The 16456-nt window shown below is 32.9% G+C and overlaps 2 protein-coding genes across 2 annotated transcripts; one reads left to right on the top strand and one right to left on the bottom strand.

Annotated features, from left to right (window-relative positions):
• Window positions 1–1900: 1900 nt before the first annotated feature.
• On the top strand, window positions 1901–5380 carry LOC126904562 (uncharacterized). Its single transcript, XM_050683684.1, has 4 exons — window positions 1901–2036; window positions 4738–4893; window positions 4984–5145; window positions 5211–5380. The coding sequence occupies exons 1-4, from the start codon at window positions 1935–1937 to the stop codon at window positions 5376–5378; spliced, it is 588 nt and encodes a 195-aa protein (XP_050539641.1). The 5' UTR covers window positions 1901–1934; the 3' UTR covers window positions 5379–5380.
• Window positions 5381–14511: 9131 nt separating this feature from the next.
• On the bottom strand, window positions 14512–15450 carry LOC126904971 (uncharacterized). Its single transcript, XM_050684375.1, has one exon. It carries the CDS (start codon window positions 15448–15450, stop codon window positions 14512–14514), a length of 939 nt encoding a protein of 312 aa, XP_050540332.1.
• Window positions 15451–16456: the final 1006 nt, after the last annotated feature.

Below are 16456 nucleotides of genomic sequence, written 5' to 3'. Positions count from 1 at the left end.
GTGACTGAGACAGCAATGTCATAAAAATCCAATTAGCTACCTGTATTTACAATCCCATGTGTATTATACATATATATTAACTCAAAATTTTGAAACTTTAAATGTTTATATCTAATAAACTAATAAAGTTATATTAAAAATTCAAATGCCATTTACTATTAAATTAAAAACTCAAATATTTTATTAAATTAAAAATATATGTTACCATTGAAAAAAACAAAGTTGACCCCCCTCCAAGGCATAAGGGATGAACTTAAAAAGTATTACATAGTTAAAAATTCAAGAATAATGTGTAACTAAAGATAATGAAAAAAAAAAATGTTTAAATTATTTTTATTCTCCAATTAATTGAGTGGGTTATGATAAAAAAATCACCCTGTATATAATTAATAACTATATTTTATCCAGCTCGTGGTTCGAGGGTTCAAAAATAATAAGGTTATTAAAATAATTTACGGTATGAAATTATTCTGTTGATGCATTAAATTGTAAGAATATGGTTTTGTGTGTGTTAACTAAGCCCGATTAACATGTGTGTTAACACAGCCTCGCTCGGGTAACTTCTTCCTCGAGTGGTGCCGGCAAAGATTTCTTTGCCTAGTGTAACGCCGGCAACGGCATAAACGTCCTGTTCCTAAGATTTTTTAAAATGTGTGTTTGCCGTGTATTCTTTAAATATTTAAAAATTAATTACTATTATATTAATGATTTCGAAAAAACCTTACTATTAAAAAACAATCAATACTCTTATAGTAATTAAAATCCATGACAGGGATTATGACAATTGACTCACCTTTTCGTTGTCTTAGTCTAAGATCTTATTATAAATTGTAGTCAGGTAGAAATAATTTGAATATCGAAGTAAGATTTGTAAGTGTCACGAAGCATACGTCAGTTCAGATAGTTTCTTACTCACTTTTCACCGTGTTGTTCCAAATAGCTAATTAGCTAGCTTATTATACTACTATGTCTATATTGTTCTACGGTATTATTTACTACCCAGTAACTACTGCACTCCTGTGCTGATGCACTACAAAAAAGAGCGAATAAAAGAAGAGACTGCTACTGCAGCCTTTTTACTATATAATTGATAGTTTTCAATTACAAAACATTATTATGATATCAGTTTGGAACATATTACAATTTTTAAAACATTGTACTTTTCATATAATTTATATCCAAACATTTTAAGGATTATTTAAAAGTAATATGCGTGAATATTACAATACTTTAGTGCTTCACTTATTGAACCTATCGATCATAGTTAATATGTATTTATAAGTTTTAGATGGTGGTAATGGTCCAGCAATGTCAATGTGTATGTGTTCGAAACGACCACTTGGTGGATTAAAATTGCCGATTGGGATAATTGTGTGTTTGTATGTTTTTGTTTTTTGACATTTTTCACATGCTTTTATCCATGATGTTATATCTTTTTTCATTGATTTTATTATTAATTATTTGTTTATTAATTCAATATTTTGTATGGAAAGAACGCCTCTTATGTCATATCTTCCAAAACTAAGTTATTGCTAGTATTTGATAATACATTACTAATACAATAAGAATGTAATCCAACATTAACAAGATGATATAAACGATTATGTATATTTCTTTATTTACGAATAAATTTCAAAATAGCAACTTTTGCAGAAAAATTTAATTTTTTTCAATTTATCTTCTAGAAATACTCCAAGGTTTAAAGATATGTTAAATTAAAGCTTATTTTATGTACTATAAGTTAAAAAGTAGATATAATTGATATGACCATCACACTTTTTTTCAAACGTCATTTTGGCGGAAATGAATAAATTTTAATACCTCTAATTTTCACAAGCAAAAAACATCATGGACATATATTTTTTTAATTTTCATTATAGTTTATAGTATATTACATGTATTGTGTTGATCTTATACAATCGTTTAAATTTATAATGGGCCAATTTTTAAAAAAAACTATTTCAATTATCGTTTTTATTTTATTGAATACAATATTTTGTATGGAAAGAACGCACCTCATGCCGAATCTTCCAGTCGTAAGTTCTTAGGTTTATTTAATGCATTTATATTATACTATTATATAATAAGAACGTAACTCGAAAAATAACTTCATGAAATAAATTATTTCGAAATTTTAATATCTAATAATAGTACAATGCAAGTTAATTTTTTATTTATATTTTTAGTATTTATAGAATTGAATACATTTTTTAAAGTACAGCTTTCATTATTAGATGGATAATAAAAAACAAAATATAAAATGAAAGTACTAAAATGTCTAAAATTATATTTTTGTCATGTATGCTTTTATATAATATAAAGACACATAACCAATTGTTATGAATGGTTCTTAGTTAAACCTATTGAACATTTTTTTTTATTAATTTGAAGTCAAGTATTTGCTATTTTGTTCTACCCAGTAAATAAATATTTTTAGTAAAATTTTAGAATTCTAGTAAATGTTGTAATAAAATATACTAACAAGAGAAAATGCTTCAGTAATTTGGTTGCAGTATGACCGTCAATTGTAAAATAAATATAAGCAATGTTATGTTATGTTATTATTTATTTGACATTATTTTTATAAACCTTTAGCTTGTAAAATGGTAACAATAGATCGATAAGCTTTCTTTAATCAGTGGTTAATTGACTTACTAAAATACAGTTATTCAGTGTTTATTGTGTTTTTATTTATTTAAAACATGCAAGTTGAGCTAAAAGTTATGGTAATAAATTAATGTTTTTTTATTATAAACCTTCATAAAAATCAACTTTAAAAAACCAAAAAGTAGGTTTAAAATGATATTTTGCGCTGATTATTTTTAACATATTAAAAATTAAAAATCAGTAATAATTTAAAAACAATTTTTTTTGTTTAATTATTTCATTATATGTATATATAATTATACATATATTATTTAATAATAATAATTAATTTAATAATTATAATTATTAATTGTTATATATTTTAAAAGTTGAATATAATATCAAAAAGTGATAGATAAAGACTCACTGTAGATTTGAAAATAGCTATAACTATCTATACTTGTCCCAACTATGCCACCTCCATACAGTGTGGCTACTCCATTGTGATACCGTTTTAGCATCGATGCAAAGCTGACAAGGTATTGATTTTACTATGATGTGTTAATTTATTTATTTTTGTGTCAGTTACCACTTTTTCTCAGCTCTCACCGAACCGATTTCTTTCAATGATACGTCAAATAATCACAAATTGTATCTAGTCAAAGATATTACCCTCAAAAATTGAAAAAATTTCCCTCGTTCCCCGTAAATGGGGGAAACCTCCAAAAAAATTACAAGTTTAAAAATTGCTAATTTTCGAAATTTTTTCAATTTTTTTTACTTAAAACTGTCATAACTTTTTCAAAATAAAATAAAACAATATATTTTTTTTTTTATAGATGCATAATAAGGGGGAGATTCAAAATGACAATTTTTTCAAAAAAATTAACTTTTTCAACTTAACCTTTGAAAATGTTCTAGAAGGTCTGACACTTTTATGTATATCTTAAATTAAAGCTAATGTAATGTACTTTATTATGGAAAAAATTAATTTGACCTCTGGACTTGTCTTCGTGGTGAAAATGGCTATCAAATGCTACTTTTGTGTTAAAACTCTCGATCTTATATTTTACATTTTTAACTTTAAAACGCTATAACTTTTTGAAAAATGTATGGATCATTATAATTTTTTGAAGAAAAATAATATTTATATATTTCTTTTATTCGACATATTTAATTTTTTATAAGGGACAATTTCCCTATATACAGGGGGGTTCAAATCTGAAAATGCATATAGAATGTATAACTTTTTCAACTGAACTTTTGAAATTGTTCCGGAAAGTGTTACATATATATATAAAATTAAATCTAATTTAATATATTTCAATATGAAAAAGAAAAATTTCAGACTTATGTTTGTTTTCATGGTGAAAACTAACATTAAAGCTAATAAAAATATTCTATTTTATATTTTGATTTTATAATACTGTAACTTTTTGAAAAATATATGGATCTATACAATTTTTTATGATAAATACTATTCATAAACCTCTTTCATTCGACATACTTTAATCACTATCATAAAAGAGGGATACCTCCAAAAAAATTACAAATTTTAAAATCGCAAATGTTCGAAATTTTTTCAATTTGTTTTACTTAATTTAAATTTATAAAAATTACGGACTTTATTTTGTCTTTACGGTGAAAATGGTTACCAAATGCTATTTTTGTGTGAAAATTCTTGATTTTATTTTTTACATATTTAACTTTATAATGCTATAACTTATTGAAAAGTGTATGGATCAACACAATTTTTTATGAGAAAAAATATTTATATCCCTTTTTCATTCGACATACTTTATCTAAATCAGGATATAAATAAAAAAACAGCAGATCATGTAACTCTTGGAATAATCCACCAATTTTTTTAAATTAAACACTATCTAAAGATTTGCATCGAAGCGTTTTTTATAATAGTTATTTTAATCCCTGTCAGATATCATTATACTTGATCCAACTATGCCACGTCACCACTGTGCCGCGAATTCCCTGTGCTGGATTTTAGCTTCGATGCGAAGCTGAGAAGGTATTAATTTTACTATGATGTGTTTTTTTATTTGATTTTCACAAATTTTAATGTAAACTCTATTTTATTAAATATTCACAAAAAATGTTTAGCTTTACAAAATAATAGATTCTATTCATTTTTAGGGACCATATAAACACAAATTCAAATATGCTTCTATTTGCAATGCTTCAATAGATTATCCCTTAAAATTTAAATATTACTTATCAAAGCCTACTCCAACACAAATCTTATTAAAGGGCAATGTTACTTTCAATATTCCGTTAGATGACAGATTATACGTAAGTTCTGTTTTTGTGTTATATATCATTTATGAATGAAAATTATTTAAATAAGTATTATTAATTAAAAGTTTGTCTTTCACTGTGAAGTTTAACTTTAACATGGCCGTTTGGTCAAAAATTGGAGGATGGAAAGATAACGCAATCGTTTACAAAAATAAAGGTGCATGTTCAAGTATAAAATTTCTTATGGGAAATGTGTGGAATGAATATATTTTGAAGCACCATTTTACTGATTGTCCCTTGAAACCTGTAAGAATAAGTAAAAATAATTATGAAATAATTTTTTTGAGTAAAACTGCTATAAATAATTCCAGGGCTTCTACAATGTGGATGGGTTTGATCTATCACACATGACTCAGACAAATATTACAAAACAATTTTTCTATGGTTCTTATAAAACATCAATATATTATACGGATGAGAAAAATGTTCAAGTTGGCTGTTATTTTCTTCTTCTGGATATATTGAGACCATGGGAATAGTACTTTATTTTAATTTATACTATCAATATTTTAATATATATTCAAAATTAATTTTTTTCTAGTATTTTTCAGATTGTTATCATAATGCTTTAGTTATTAATATTATTTTTGAGGTTATGGCTTCCAATGTAATTTTTATTTAATTTAGATTATGTCTCTAGTTTTAGTTTTAGTTATTATTGAGGTGGACATAATGCCCATGCACTCAGACCTGTTGGTCCATTGTGCGCACCTCATACCGAATTGTCTTGATTCGGTTTACCCACCTAAGTGTTATCACCAAAGTGTTAATACATTACCAACCATAAAGTCACCTCTAGAGATGACCAAAGAGTCCTGTCTTTCTGGCGAAATTAAGTATCTCTCTGGGTTTTAGGTTTTTAATATCCTCTTTTTCAGGAAATGGTTTATTCAAGTAGTTTGATCTTAGTGTGGACAAGGCTTCACATTCGCACATGATGTGAAATGAGTCTTCCTCTTCTACTCCACATTTTCTGCACAATGGTGATTCCGATACCCCCATTGCGTTAAGATGCTTAAGCAGGTGACCATGTCCTGTCAGTAGACCAGTCAGGGTGCTTATTTGATGTCTAGTCATGCTATTAAGATCACCCAGCAATAAACCAGGGGTCTTGATAAACATTTTAGATTGTCTAGGTACTACCAAGTACTTCCAGATTTTCCTGTGTTGTTCTCTGCACCAATTCTTGGGTAACGCTTTGAGCGATTGCTCAGTGAGCCCTACCACTGGTTCTGGTCCAACATAGGTGTTCTCTGCTCCTTTCCTGGCTAGAAAGTCAGCATTCTCATTTCCAGTGACACCGTTGTGTCCTGGTACCCACGCTAGTGTAACTTTGTTGAACCTCGATAGTGATTCTAAAGTTTCCCTGCATTCGAGGACCAGCTTTGAATTCACCTGATCGTTACAGAGTGCTTTCAAAGCCGCTTGACTATCACTTAAGATAGTTATCTTCCTATTTTTGTATACCAGCAGGTTCTGAGCCCCTACCAGTATCGCCATCACCTCTGCTTGGAAAACAGAGGGTGTTGTGCCCAATGACATACTGACATTTATTCGTGGCTTTAAGCCCCAAATTCCAGCACCTACCTTTCCTGATTTTTTGGATCCATCTGTATATATCACAAATCCTCCTTTGTCAGTCAGGTGGTTAATATTCCATTCTATACGTGTAGTGATCTCCACTTTGTAGGGAATGTTATTCTTAAGAACCGGTTTGATATAGTCCAAGGGGTATTCTAAAAAGCCCTTGTCTATCTCTTTTAGTATTTTACCATGTTCTGTTGTATCACTCTCCAAAGTCCACATACCTAAGTTGTGGAATCTTAGTGCTGTAGCTTTGGCGTGAGCTTTCACCTCTAGATGCAGAGGAGGCAATCCAATTAGTGCCTCTAATGCGACCGTTGGTGTAGTTCTTAATGCTCCAGTGATGGCAATAGCAGCCATTCTCTGTATGCGACTAAGTTCTTTCCTAGCTGTAATGAGTGCTGTTCTGGTCCACCAGACCAGGGCACCGTACAATATCATAGGTTTAATCACTGACGTGTACAACCAATACATAACTCTTGGTTTAAGACCCCATGTCTTTCCCAAGGCTCTGCTGCAAGTCCACAATGTGGTCATTGCTTTTTTGATTCTTGACTCAACATGTGATTTCCATTTTAGCTTACTATCCAAGATAATACCTAAGTATTTTACTTCTGATTTTAAGCTAATTTCTTGTCCATTCAGAGTAAGAGTGTCCAGGTTGTCTAGTCCTATTCTCTTTCTAGTGAACATAACAACCTCTGCTTTATTTGGATTAACAGATAGACCGTACTTACTACACCATATCTGTATAGTGTTAAGTCTCTGTTGTGCTAAGTCAATAATAGTGTCTGGGAATTTACCCACCACTGCTATAACCAAGTCATCCGCATAGGCTTGTGTATAACAATATTTGTTTAACTCTCTAATAAGCGAGTCCAATACTAGACACCATAGCAAGGGGGATAGAACCCCGCCTTGTGGGCATCCCTGTTTAACACTCTTGATTACTTTGGTCTCATTGAGCTGTCCCAAAATGGAGCGTTCCTTAAGCATGGATTCTATCCACTTAATAATAAGTGGTTCTATTCCACGCTGTTGTGCAGATTCACACATAGCATCGAAGGGAGTATTGTCAAAAGCCCCTTCGATGTCCAGGAATATACCTACTGCATACATTTTATTCTCTACAGCTTTCCCTAGCTTAGTAGTTAAGCAGTGTAGAGCTGTATCAGTAGATTTCCCCGTTTGATACGCATGTTGGTTTTCATGTAAAGGGTTCTCCTTAAGAGGCCCCTCCTTGATGTACCTATCAATAAGTTTCTCCATAGTCTTAAGAAGAAAAGAAGTAAGACTTATTGGTCTGTAGGATTTTGCTTCATAATAGTTAGTGCGGTTAGGTTTGGGTATAAACACTACCCTAACCTTACGCCAGCTTTCTGGTTGATAACCATAGACAAGGCATGCCCTAAATATTTTGCAGAGATGGGGGACGATTATCTCTAACGCTTCTTGCAGAAGTGCAGGGAAAATTTCGTCACAGCCTGCAGCTTTAAAACTGCCAAAGGCTTTTATTGCCCATATTATTCCACTTGNGCTTTTATTGCCCATCTTATTCCACTTGGGGTTATCACTTTCCTGGTTAGTCTCCAATCAGCACAGGTCACACGTTTGTCCTGTGCATCATGTTCCCGTTCTCTGTTGTTAATTGCAGAGTCAGGAAAATGTGTGTTCATCAAATGTGATAATGTTTCATTATCATTATTGGTGAACATTCCGTCTGGCAGTAGTATTGCCTCGACAGTTTTGTTTGGTCCATTCCTTAGTGATCGCAGAAGTCTAGTTGCTATAGGGAGTTGTTGTATATCCCCACAGAACTTCTTCCAGCTTTCTCTTTTGGACTTTTTCAATGCAGATTTGTAGTTCCTTTGGGCGTCCTTATAGGATTCCCAGTGTTGTTCCAAACCTGATTTCATTGCTTTATTTAAGAGCTTACGTGAACTCTTTCTTAATTTAGACAGGTTAGCATTCCACCAAGCTACACCCTGCCCTGTACCTTTCCTTTCTATTAAAGGACAGTTTTCTTTGTAAGCTGAGACAATGGAGTCCTGTAGCATATTTACAGCCCTTTCAGTACTCTGTCTCGACCCCAATCTAAACTGTAGGTTAATCAGGTCACGAGAGAGATCTGCCCTGTATTTGTCCCAGTTTGTTCTTTTCGGGTTCCTATAGTACTCCGTCTCAACTTTGTTAATTTCCAAAGTGAATCGTAAGTGCCTATGATCAGAAAGAGAAGGTTCGGAGGACACTTTCCACCCTTTTATCTTTTGAAGTAACCCTTTTGAACAAACTGTTAGATCAATGACTTCCTGCCTGTTCCTGATAACAAAAGTAGGTTCACTACCTCTGTTCAGTATACTTAGGTCTGTAGTCAGCAATAGATCCATTATAACCTCTCCTCTTTGGTTGATGTTACTGCTCCCCCAAATAGTGTGGTGTGCATTAGCATCCATACCTAGGATTAGTTCTAATTTTTCATTTTTGCAATAATTAAAGAGCATAGTTAGGTCCCTACCTGGGTCTGTGACCTCATATGGTAAGTATCCTGAAGCTACTATAATGTTTTTACCATCATTTAGTGTTACTCTAATAATAGTCAAGTCTGCACTTGATAGATTAAGTATCAGGCTGGCTTTAACTCTATTATTAACCAAAATGCAAGTTCTTGGTTTATCTGCTTGTTTATGAAACAGTTTAAAATTCCTTAGATTTAGCCCCTTAATCTGGTCCCCATTTATCCATGGTTCCTGAATAAGTGCTATTTGTAAGGGTGTTGTATGCCTCTCAGTTAGGGTCCTTAGTAACACGCTACTGGCCCCCTTACTGTGATGCAGGTTTATCTGAGTGAATTGAATTCTATTGTCCGAGGGTCTACGTTTTAGATCCTCGATTTTGTCAGCTACTGCTCCCAGTTGATCTTGCGACTCCTGGTCTGCATTAGTTGACGTTGCTGTCTCTTTGCTAGTAGACGGTTCACCAAGAGTCCCGTTGTTGGCATTGAGACCTTCAAGTACAGCGATTCTTTTGCGAAGAATCGCTAGTTCACGCTCTTGTTCCGACAGGTTGTCCGTAGGATCCCTGATCGTCACAAGTTCGTTGTTTTGTGGTTTTTCTATGTTTTTATCCATATAGTTCCCACGAGAAGTCGAGAAATAAAGGTCCGTCACAGCAGAGCTCGATACTGTGATAAGGCTGTATACTCTATGGTGCGCCAGGTGCCATAGAGGATCCCAATGGTCACTTTACCTTTCGGCTAACTACCCTGTGACAAGTTAGCAACCCTTTCACTTGGTATGGCTGGGTTAGGAGGGCCTATTCGCTGTTAGCAAGCAGGTATGCCCAGGCCTACCGGTCCCAACTAATCAAAGTCATGACCGGCTAAGAGCAGTGGTACGTGTTGCCACCCCCACTGAAATAACTAGGGTCCGCGGGGTTGTTAGGCCCGTAATCCTTGCGGGGGATTATGTCTCTAAACACTAATGAATAATAAACGACACTGAGAAAAGTAATAAACACACCAAAGGTGTTAAAGACTTTTTATTTATATAAAACTATAATAATACAATTTAACAAATAGTAAAACAAAATATACATCAGTGGGACGATCGGGAGAATAACAAGTTAGACAAAATTACTAAAAAAAAAGAATTAGATTTCCTCAGCGATTGAACGGACACTGACTAGAAAGGGAGGACGGTAAATTTAAAATTCACATTTAAAATGGCATAAATGGTTAGGACGATTACATAATCAAAACTCACGACGAACACCAACAATGTTTGACAAAATATAAAATTCAATAAAATAATTACGTAACATAAAAACAGTAACACTGAAGACAATAGCAAGTTATTGATAGTGATGGTAGTCGCCACATCATCATTCGTTATCAATCAACAAACACAATATAACTTAAAATTTAATAAATGTCCAAATTTGGGTTATGTGATCGATTTTAGGATGGTAGATTCTTTATTATTGCAATTAATAATATTGTCTTAAAATTTTTTTTAAAACATTGTTGTCTGTTAAATTTGTTGAAAATATCTGACTTTTGATTGCCTACAAGGAGGATTTGAAAAAGCAATTTTTGTATACAAGTTACACTTTTTCAACTCAATTTTTAAAATTTTCCGGAAATATTGCCAATTTTATTTAATCTTAAAACTATTATAATATACTTGACAGTAAAAAAAAAATTTTAAGATATAGTGAAAATGGCTATTAATAAAAAAAATGCTGGTTTTGTGTTAAAATTCTCGGGTTTATATTTTATTTTATTTTAAAATACCTGACAAGGGGAATACACTGATTTTCATAAATATTATATAAATCTAATGGACGCTATGTCTATAGTATAAATTTCTATGCTATATAGAAAGTTAAACTTATTCAAATATTTTTGTTTTTATTAAGTCAAAAAAAATAATTTTGAAATTTGTTCTTACTTAAATTGCCTTTTTATCATCCGGCGAATGCCATGTACAGTAGCCAAGTCGGTAACACTTAGGTCTATCACGCTTGGGGTACAAGGTTCAAACTTGCCTATGGTAATGAATTTGTTGTATTTTTTTCTTAATTCTTTTTGAATTAGAAAACAATTTTCAACTCATTTAGACTCAATAATTTCGATGAATATCAAGGATTACATCAGTGTAGTCTCCTCTCGCAGGAAGAAATTCTTATTTATTAAAAATTAGATAAAAAAATTCAAATACTTAAATTTTTTCATATTAAAACCCAGTAGCGGCTCGTGGCTTAGACGACGGGACGATCACACCCCCTACTAAAATTAATTGTATATTCTTAATTCTACATTTTTATTAATAATGAAAATTTTTAAATAGTAAAATGTTATAATACATTTGTCGTGTGAGAACATTAAAGTTATTTCCCTCAGTATACGAGGGTATGCATTTACACACGAGCAGTGTTTGGACGACCGACAGCGTCGTCCATACGGTAAAATATTAGTACATTACAATATTTGATAATTTATTTTTAGAATTAACTGCGTATACCCTCGTCGTCATCGTTTGCTACAATAGTATAATCGCTTGTTGACACAAGGGTTCTTTTCTTATAGCAGTTAACCCCTGTTTGTCTTTTACCCAGAAACTTTACTTAATTATAACCTACAAAATATACAACACAGATATATATATATATATATACATTAAACATTTATTGATACAGATCACGAGATATTGGGGGGGGGTGACAATGTTATGCCGCATTCAATGACCTCCTCTTTGTGGTAGTCCTTGTTGTTACTTAGTTTTGATGATCTTGTTCTTCTGATAGGCCCGACTCCATCAATCTTCTCGGATCCAGTCCAACTGGAGAATTTACATATATTCTTATTCCGATAGCATGACCACCTGGTCATTCAGGATTACGTGGAGATCTTATTTCACTTTAATTAATTCACTTGTTTTCCAAACAAAAACCAGGTACATCTCACACTATATTGGCCGAACACACTTTCAAAACTTTTTGTAATATCCTATCAGCATATTGGCACATATAACACACACAGTATTCAATTAACCTTAAATTAAATAAAACGTATCTAAATGTGTAATAAAATATAAATTATTTGATTCAATATCACATTATTATTATTACATCAAAATATACAAAANAAAAAAAAAAAAAAAAAAAAAAAACACATCATAGTAAAATTAATACCTACTCCGCTTCGCATCGAAGCTAAAAGTATAAAATTACCATAATTAAAGAAGACAAAACAGAGACCATTTTTTTTTTTTATATATATATATTTGAATAACTTGCTAATTAGAACCCCAGTGTTAAACTTTAATAGCTATAAAATTTCTAAATGTGTTAAGAATAACTGTTATAGTAAGATAATTCGCCTGACCAAGTAAAAAAAAAATTAATTTATTAGCNTAAGATAATTCGCCTGACCAAGTAAAAAAAAATAAATTTATTAGCACCAAATTACTAGATATTTTACAAATGGAGTAACGATAACACCCTGCATAAATTATGAACACTGTAAAGAATAATTTTTTTTCACATTATGAAAGATTATTAAGCTCACCAACAAGAATACAACGTAGATTTTAATATTATACATACAAAAAAAAAATAACTAAGAACAATAATATAATTTTAATGGTCTGTTACTTTGACTAACACTACCAACTTTACTACAGGTCGTTTAATATTCCCAGAATGTGTTCTTACAAGGGCAACTCGTATAATTCTATCTTTTCCTGGATAAACATCAATATTCGCTCAAGATGCCATTTCAAGGGTGGCACATTGTCTTCCTTTATGACAACCATGTCTCCGATTGTAACATTAGGGCTCCCTCGAATCCAACGACTGCGAGTCTGCAATAAATTCAAGTACTCGTTAGACCATCGTCTACAGAAAATTTGATGAGCCTGGCGTAATAATTTCCATCTATTTACAATTGGACGAGTGGTTTCGTGTACATGTTCTTCAGGAACAGCTAACAGAGGTTGGCCAATTAGAAAATGATCTGGTGTCAAACACTCTAAATCCCCAGGATCGTCGCTCAGTGGTGTCAATGGCCTTGAGTTTAACACTGAATCAATCCTTGTCACAACTGTAACAAATTCTTCAAATGTAAACACTTTAGGACCCACGACCTTAACCATATATGTTTTCATAAAGATTGACATCATAAAACAGGTTTCTGCATGACAATCAACATCGTGCCAATGGCAAAAAAGCAGCTGAGTTAAATATGCTTGTTTCGGCATAAAATAGGATTTTTCTGACCATTAGAAATTCCAGCATAATGCAGCCTCCCTCCTACTCTTATTGTATTGAAAGAATCGATAAAAGGACAAAGACGTGCGTATAATTTCGATGAAATTCGACGTCCCTTTAGTAGTTCTAATTTTAAATCATGAAAATACAGATCTTGAACATAAATTACTAGAGTTATCAAGGTTTGTTTTATTTATTAGGTGGACAAAATGTTTTCAGTTCGACGTTCCCCTCTAAGATATAGCATAAATCGGCGCACCCAGGCAACGACACGCAATAATTTAAAATAAGATGAAAACTGAAAAAATCATTTCTTTTTTACACGATCAGAACTCACTGAAGTTAGAACAATCTGCTGAGTTTTCTTTGGTAGATACATAAGACCATTGACAGGTTGGCATTAACTGCTGGATTTGATGAATTCGATTAGACACAAATATTTTATAATTAACATGAGATGAATTCAACCACGACAACACTATGGCTGAATCCGACCAGGCGAACATTTGTTGAACACATAAACGTGACTGCAAAACAGCATGAACTCTTGACATCCAACGCGCTAGTAGAAGTGCAGCACATAATTCTAGCCGTGGTATAGTTGATTTTTTAATAGGAGCCGTCTTAGTCTTGGCACCTAAAAGAAAAATATGGACATTCCATAATATGGATATTTAATCGCATATCCGCGCTCTGATGCGTCATAGAAACCGATCAATTGACAGTAAAACTGTTTTTTAGTCTGCAGGAAACGAGGTATCTCAATCATTGATAATAGTGGTAACTTCTCCATAAACCTTTGCCAATCTAATTCTATGTCAGTCGGTAATTGTTCATCCCAGGTAATTTTGGCTTGCCATGCACGTTGCATTATGGTTTTTGTCATAAATATACAAGGTGCTAGAAAACCTAAGGGATCATATAGGCGTGCTATGATAGATAACATTCCGCGTTTAGTTACCTTAGCTGTTGTAGGTAGTATACTATAACCGAAAGTATCCTTTATGGGGTTCCACCGCATTCCTAAAACCTTGGTAATACCATTCTCTTGAGAATAAAAACAAAACATTGTACACCATTAGCCCTGTCGTCTACAGGTATTTTGTCTAATACTTCAGGTGAGTTACTTATCCATTTTTTTAACTGAAAACCTGCTCCCTTTAAAATGAAAATTAAGTCACGCTGTAGGCGTAAAGCTTCGTCTTTCGAATCCGCACCCGTACAAATATCATCTATGTATGTTTGTTCAACTAAAACCAATCAAACGTCAGGAAACGCTGTATAGTCATATTCCGCTATTTGCTTTATTAAACGAAGCGCAATATATGGAGCGCTGGCCATCCCATATGTGACAGTACACAATTCGTATTCAGAAAGCTCATGTAGAGGAGACGACCTCCGAAGTATATGTTGATACTTACGGTATGATTCGTTGACTAAAATTTGTCGATACATTTTACTAATATCACTAGTAAAAGCTATCTGGTACACACAAAAGCGAATTAGAACATCCACGATATCCTGCTGTAACTTGGGACCATTGTACAAACAATCATTTAGAGAACGTCCTGTTATGTCTTTAGCCGAAGTATCATAGACAACTCTGAATTTACCATCAGGTGTATCGTCCATACGTACTGCATGATGAGGTATAAAATAAATACCCGGCTCAGTAGCTCGTTTCATATGTCCCAAAGTCTCATAATCTGACATAAAAGTCTTATACGATTCATACAGCTTATCATTCGTTTTAAATTTCCTTTCGAGATGTTCGAATCTTTTAAGAGTTACTTGTTTAGATCCTATAAATGAATGTGATTTAACTTGAACATGAAAAGGTAATGGTACTGAAACCCGACCATCACTATCTCCCTGGTATTCATTCTGAAATAAGACTTCGCATGCTTCGTTGTCTGTAAATTCTAATTGTGCTGATTTGACGTTTTCAATTTCCCAAAATTTTTCAACTAACTGCTCTAACGATGGAATAGTAACAGTCAATGATGTCACATTAGAATAGGTTTGTCTCTGCCCTGCACTATCAATTAAGAGCCATCCAAAAATCGACCCGAAAGCTGTTGGCAAATCTGCTCCTAAATCTCGACGGTCACCAGTCATAATTTTTGAAAATATATCGGCTCTTAATAACATATCAATAGGCGAGGGGATATCAAAATACGGATCAGCTAATTGTAACATAAAGACCTCATTTTTAATTTTATTTGATAACTGATGCACGGGCTGATCGGTAGTAATTTTGTCTAACACCCACGCTTCTAAATTGATAATCGGAATCAATGATCCTCTTGGACAAATTTAACATTGTATAAAACCACTTATGTTGGTGACTGTCTGATTTGCTATGCCTGTCAATGGCAATGTCCACTTTTCACAGTGGAGTCCTAATTTCGACATACAATCCGACGTGATAGCATTAATTTGCGAACCCGAATCAATTAGTGCACGTATTTCCCTTTTGACTCCCCAGCAACTTGTTACATATATCCGGGCTGTACCTAATAACACCGTGCCTCCTGTTCCGGCATTAAAACATGATACCTGCTGCTGGGAGCTATCCCTTTGTTCTTCAGTGACTCGATGTAGCCATGTATGGTGTTTCCGGTTACAAATGGCACATAATTCTTTAGATATACATTGGTGGCTCCAGTGCTTTCCAAAACATATAAAACATAATTTTTTTTGTTTTACTAGTTCGCTTCTTTTCAACGGGGAAAGCAACTCCATTTTAGGACACGTAACGCTTAGATGATTCCTGTCACAGATTGGACATTCTCTGGTCGATGTCGAAAGCTTCGTTGTTGTGAGTACAGTTTTAGGTTTATTATAAACCTTTCCACCATAACCTTGACTACCTTTTCGTTCGACCATTACCCTCTGTAATGGAACAGTAGCTTTTATTCTTGCGTTTTCCAAAACCTTAATTCTATCCTTCACAAAAATAAAAAAATCGTCGACCACAGGATACCGGTGAGTACATTGGGATTCAAATAATTTTCTTGAAGAAAGAGGTGAACACCTGGATGATTATAGAAACAAAATTGCCTAAATCAGGCACTTAGCAATGTCATAGATTCTTCGAAATTTGATAAAAATGTCCGGAATGAATTAATGTCTTCAATCTTTGCTACAGGTGCTTACAACATTTTCTCAACTAAACTATTAGCTAACTGACGTGGCCTATCGA

The sequence above is a fragment of the Daktulosphaira vitifoliae genome, unplaced genomic scaffold (assembly GCF_025091365.1).
Source record: "Daktulosphaira vitifoliae isolate Bord-2020 unplaced genomic scaffold, ASM2509136v1 Scaffold_4, whole genome shotgun sequence".
NCBI lineage: Eukaryota > Metazoa > Arthropoda > Insecta > Hemiptera > Phylloxeridae > Daktulosphaira > Daktulosphaira vitifoliae.
This window is presented reverse-complemented; position numbering and strand designations above follow the sequence as displayed.

What these genes read in the sequence shown, in the direction of transcription:
- LOC126904562 (XM_050683684.1), top strand. Translation starts at nt 1,935, where the DNA reads ATGGGCCAATTTTTAAAAAAAACTATTTCAATTATCGTTTTTATTTTA. An exon ending in CGTTAGATGACAGATTATAC is followed by an intron (nt 4,894 to 4,983) that starts GTAAGTTCTGTT and finishes TTCACTGTGAAG; the next exon opens with TTTAACTTTAACATGGCCGT. An exon ending in CTGATTGTCCCTTGAAACCT is followed by an intron (nt 5,146 to 5,210) that starts GTAAGAATAAGT and finishes AAATAATTCCAG; the next exon opens with GGCTTCTACAATGTGGATGG.
- LOC126904971 (XM_050684375.1), bottom strand. Translation starts at nt 15,450, where the DNA reads ATGTTACAATTAGCTGATCCGTATTTTGATATCCCCTCGCCTATTGAT.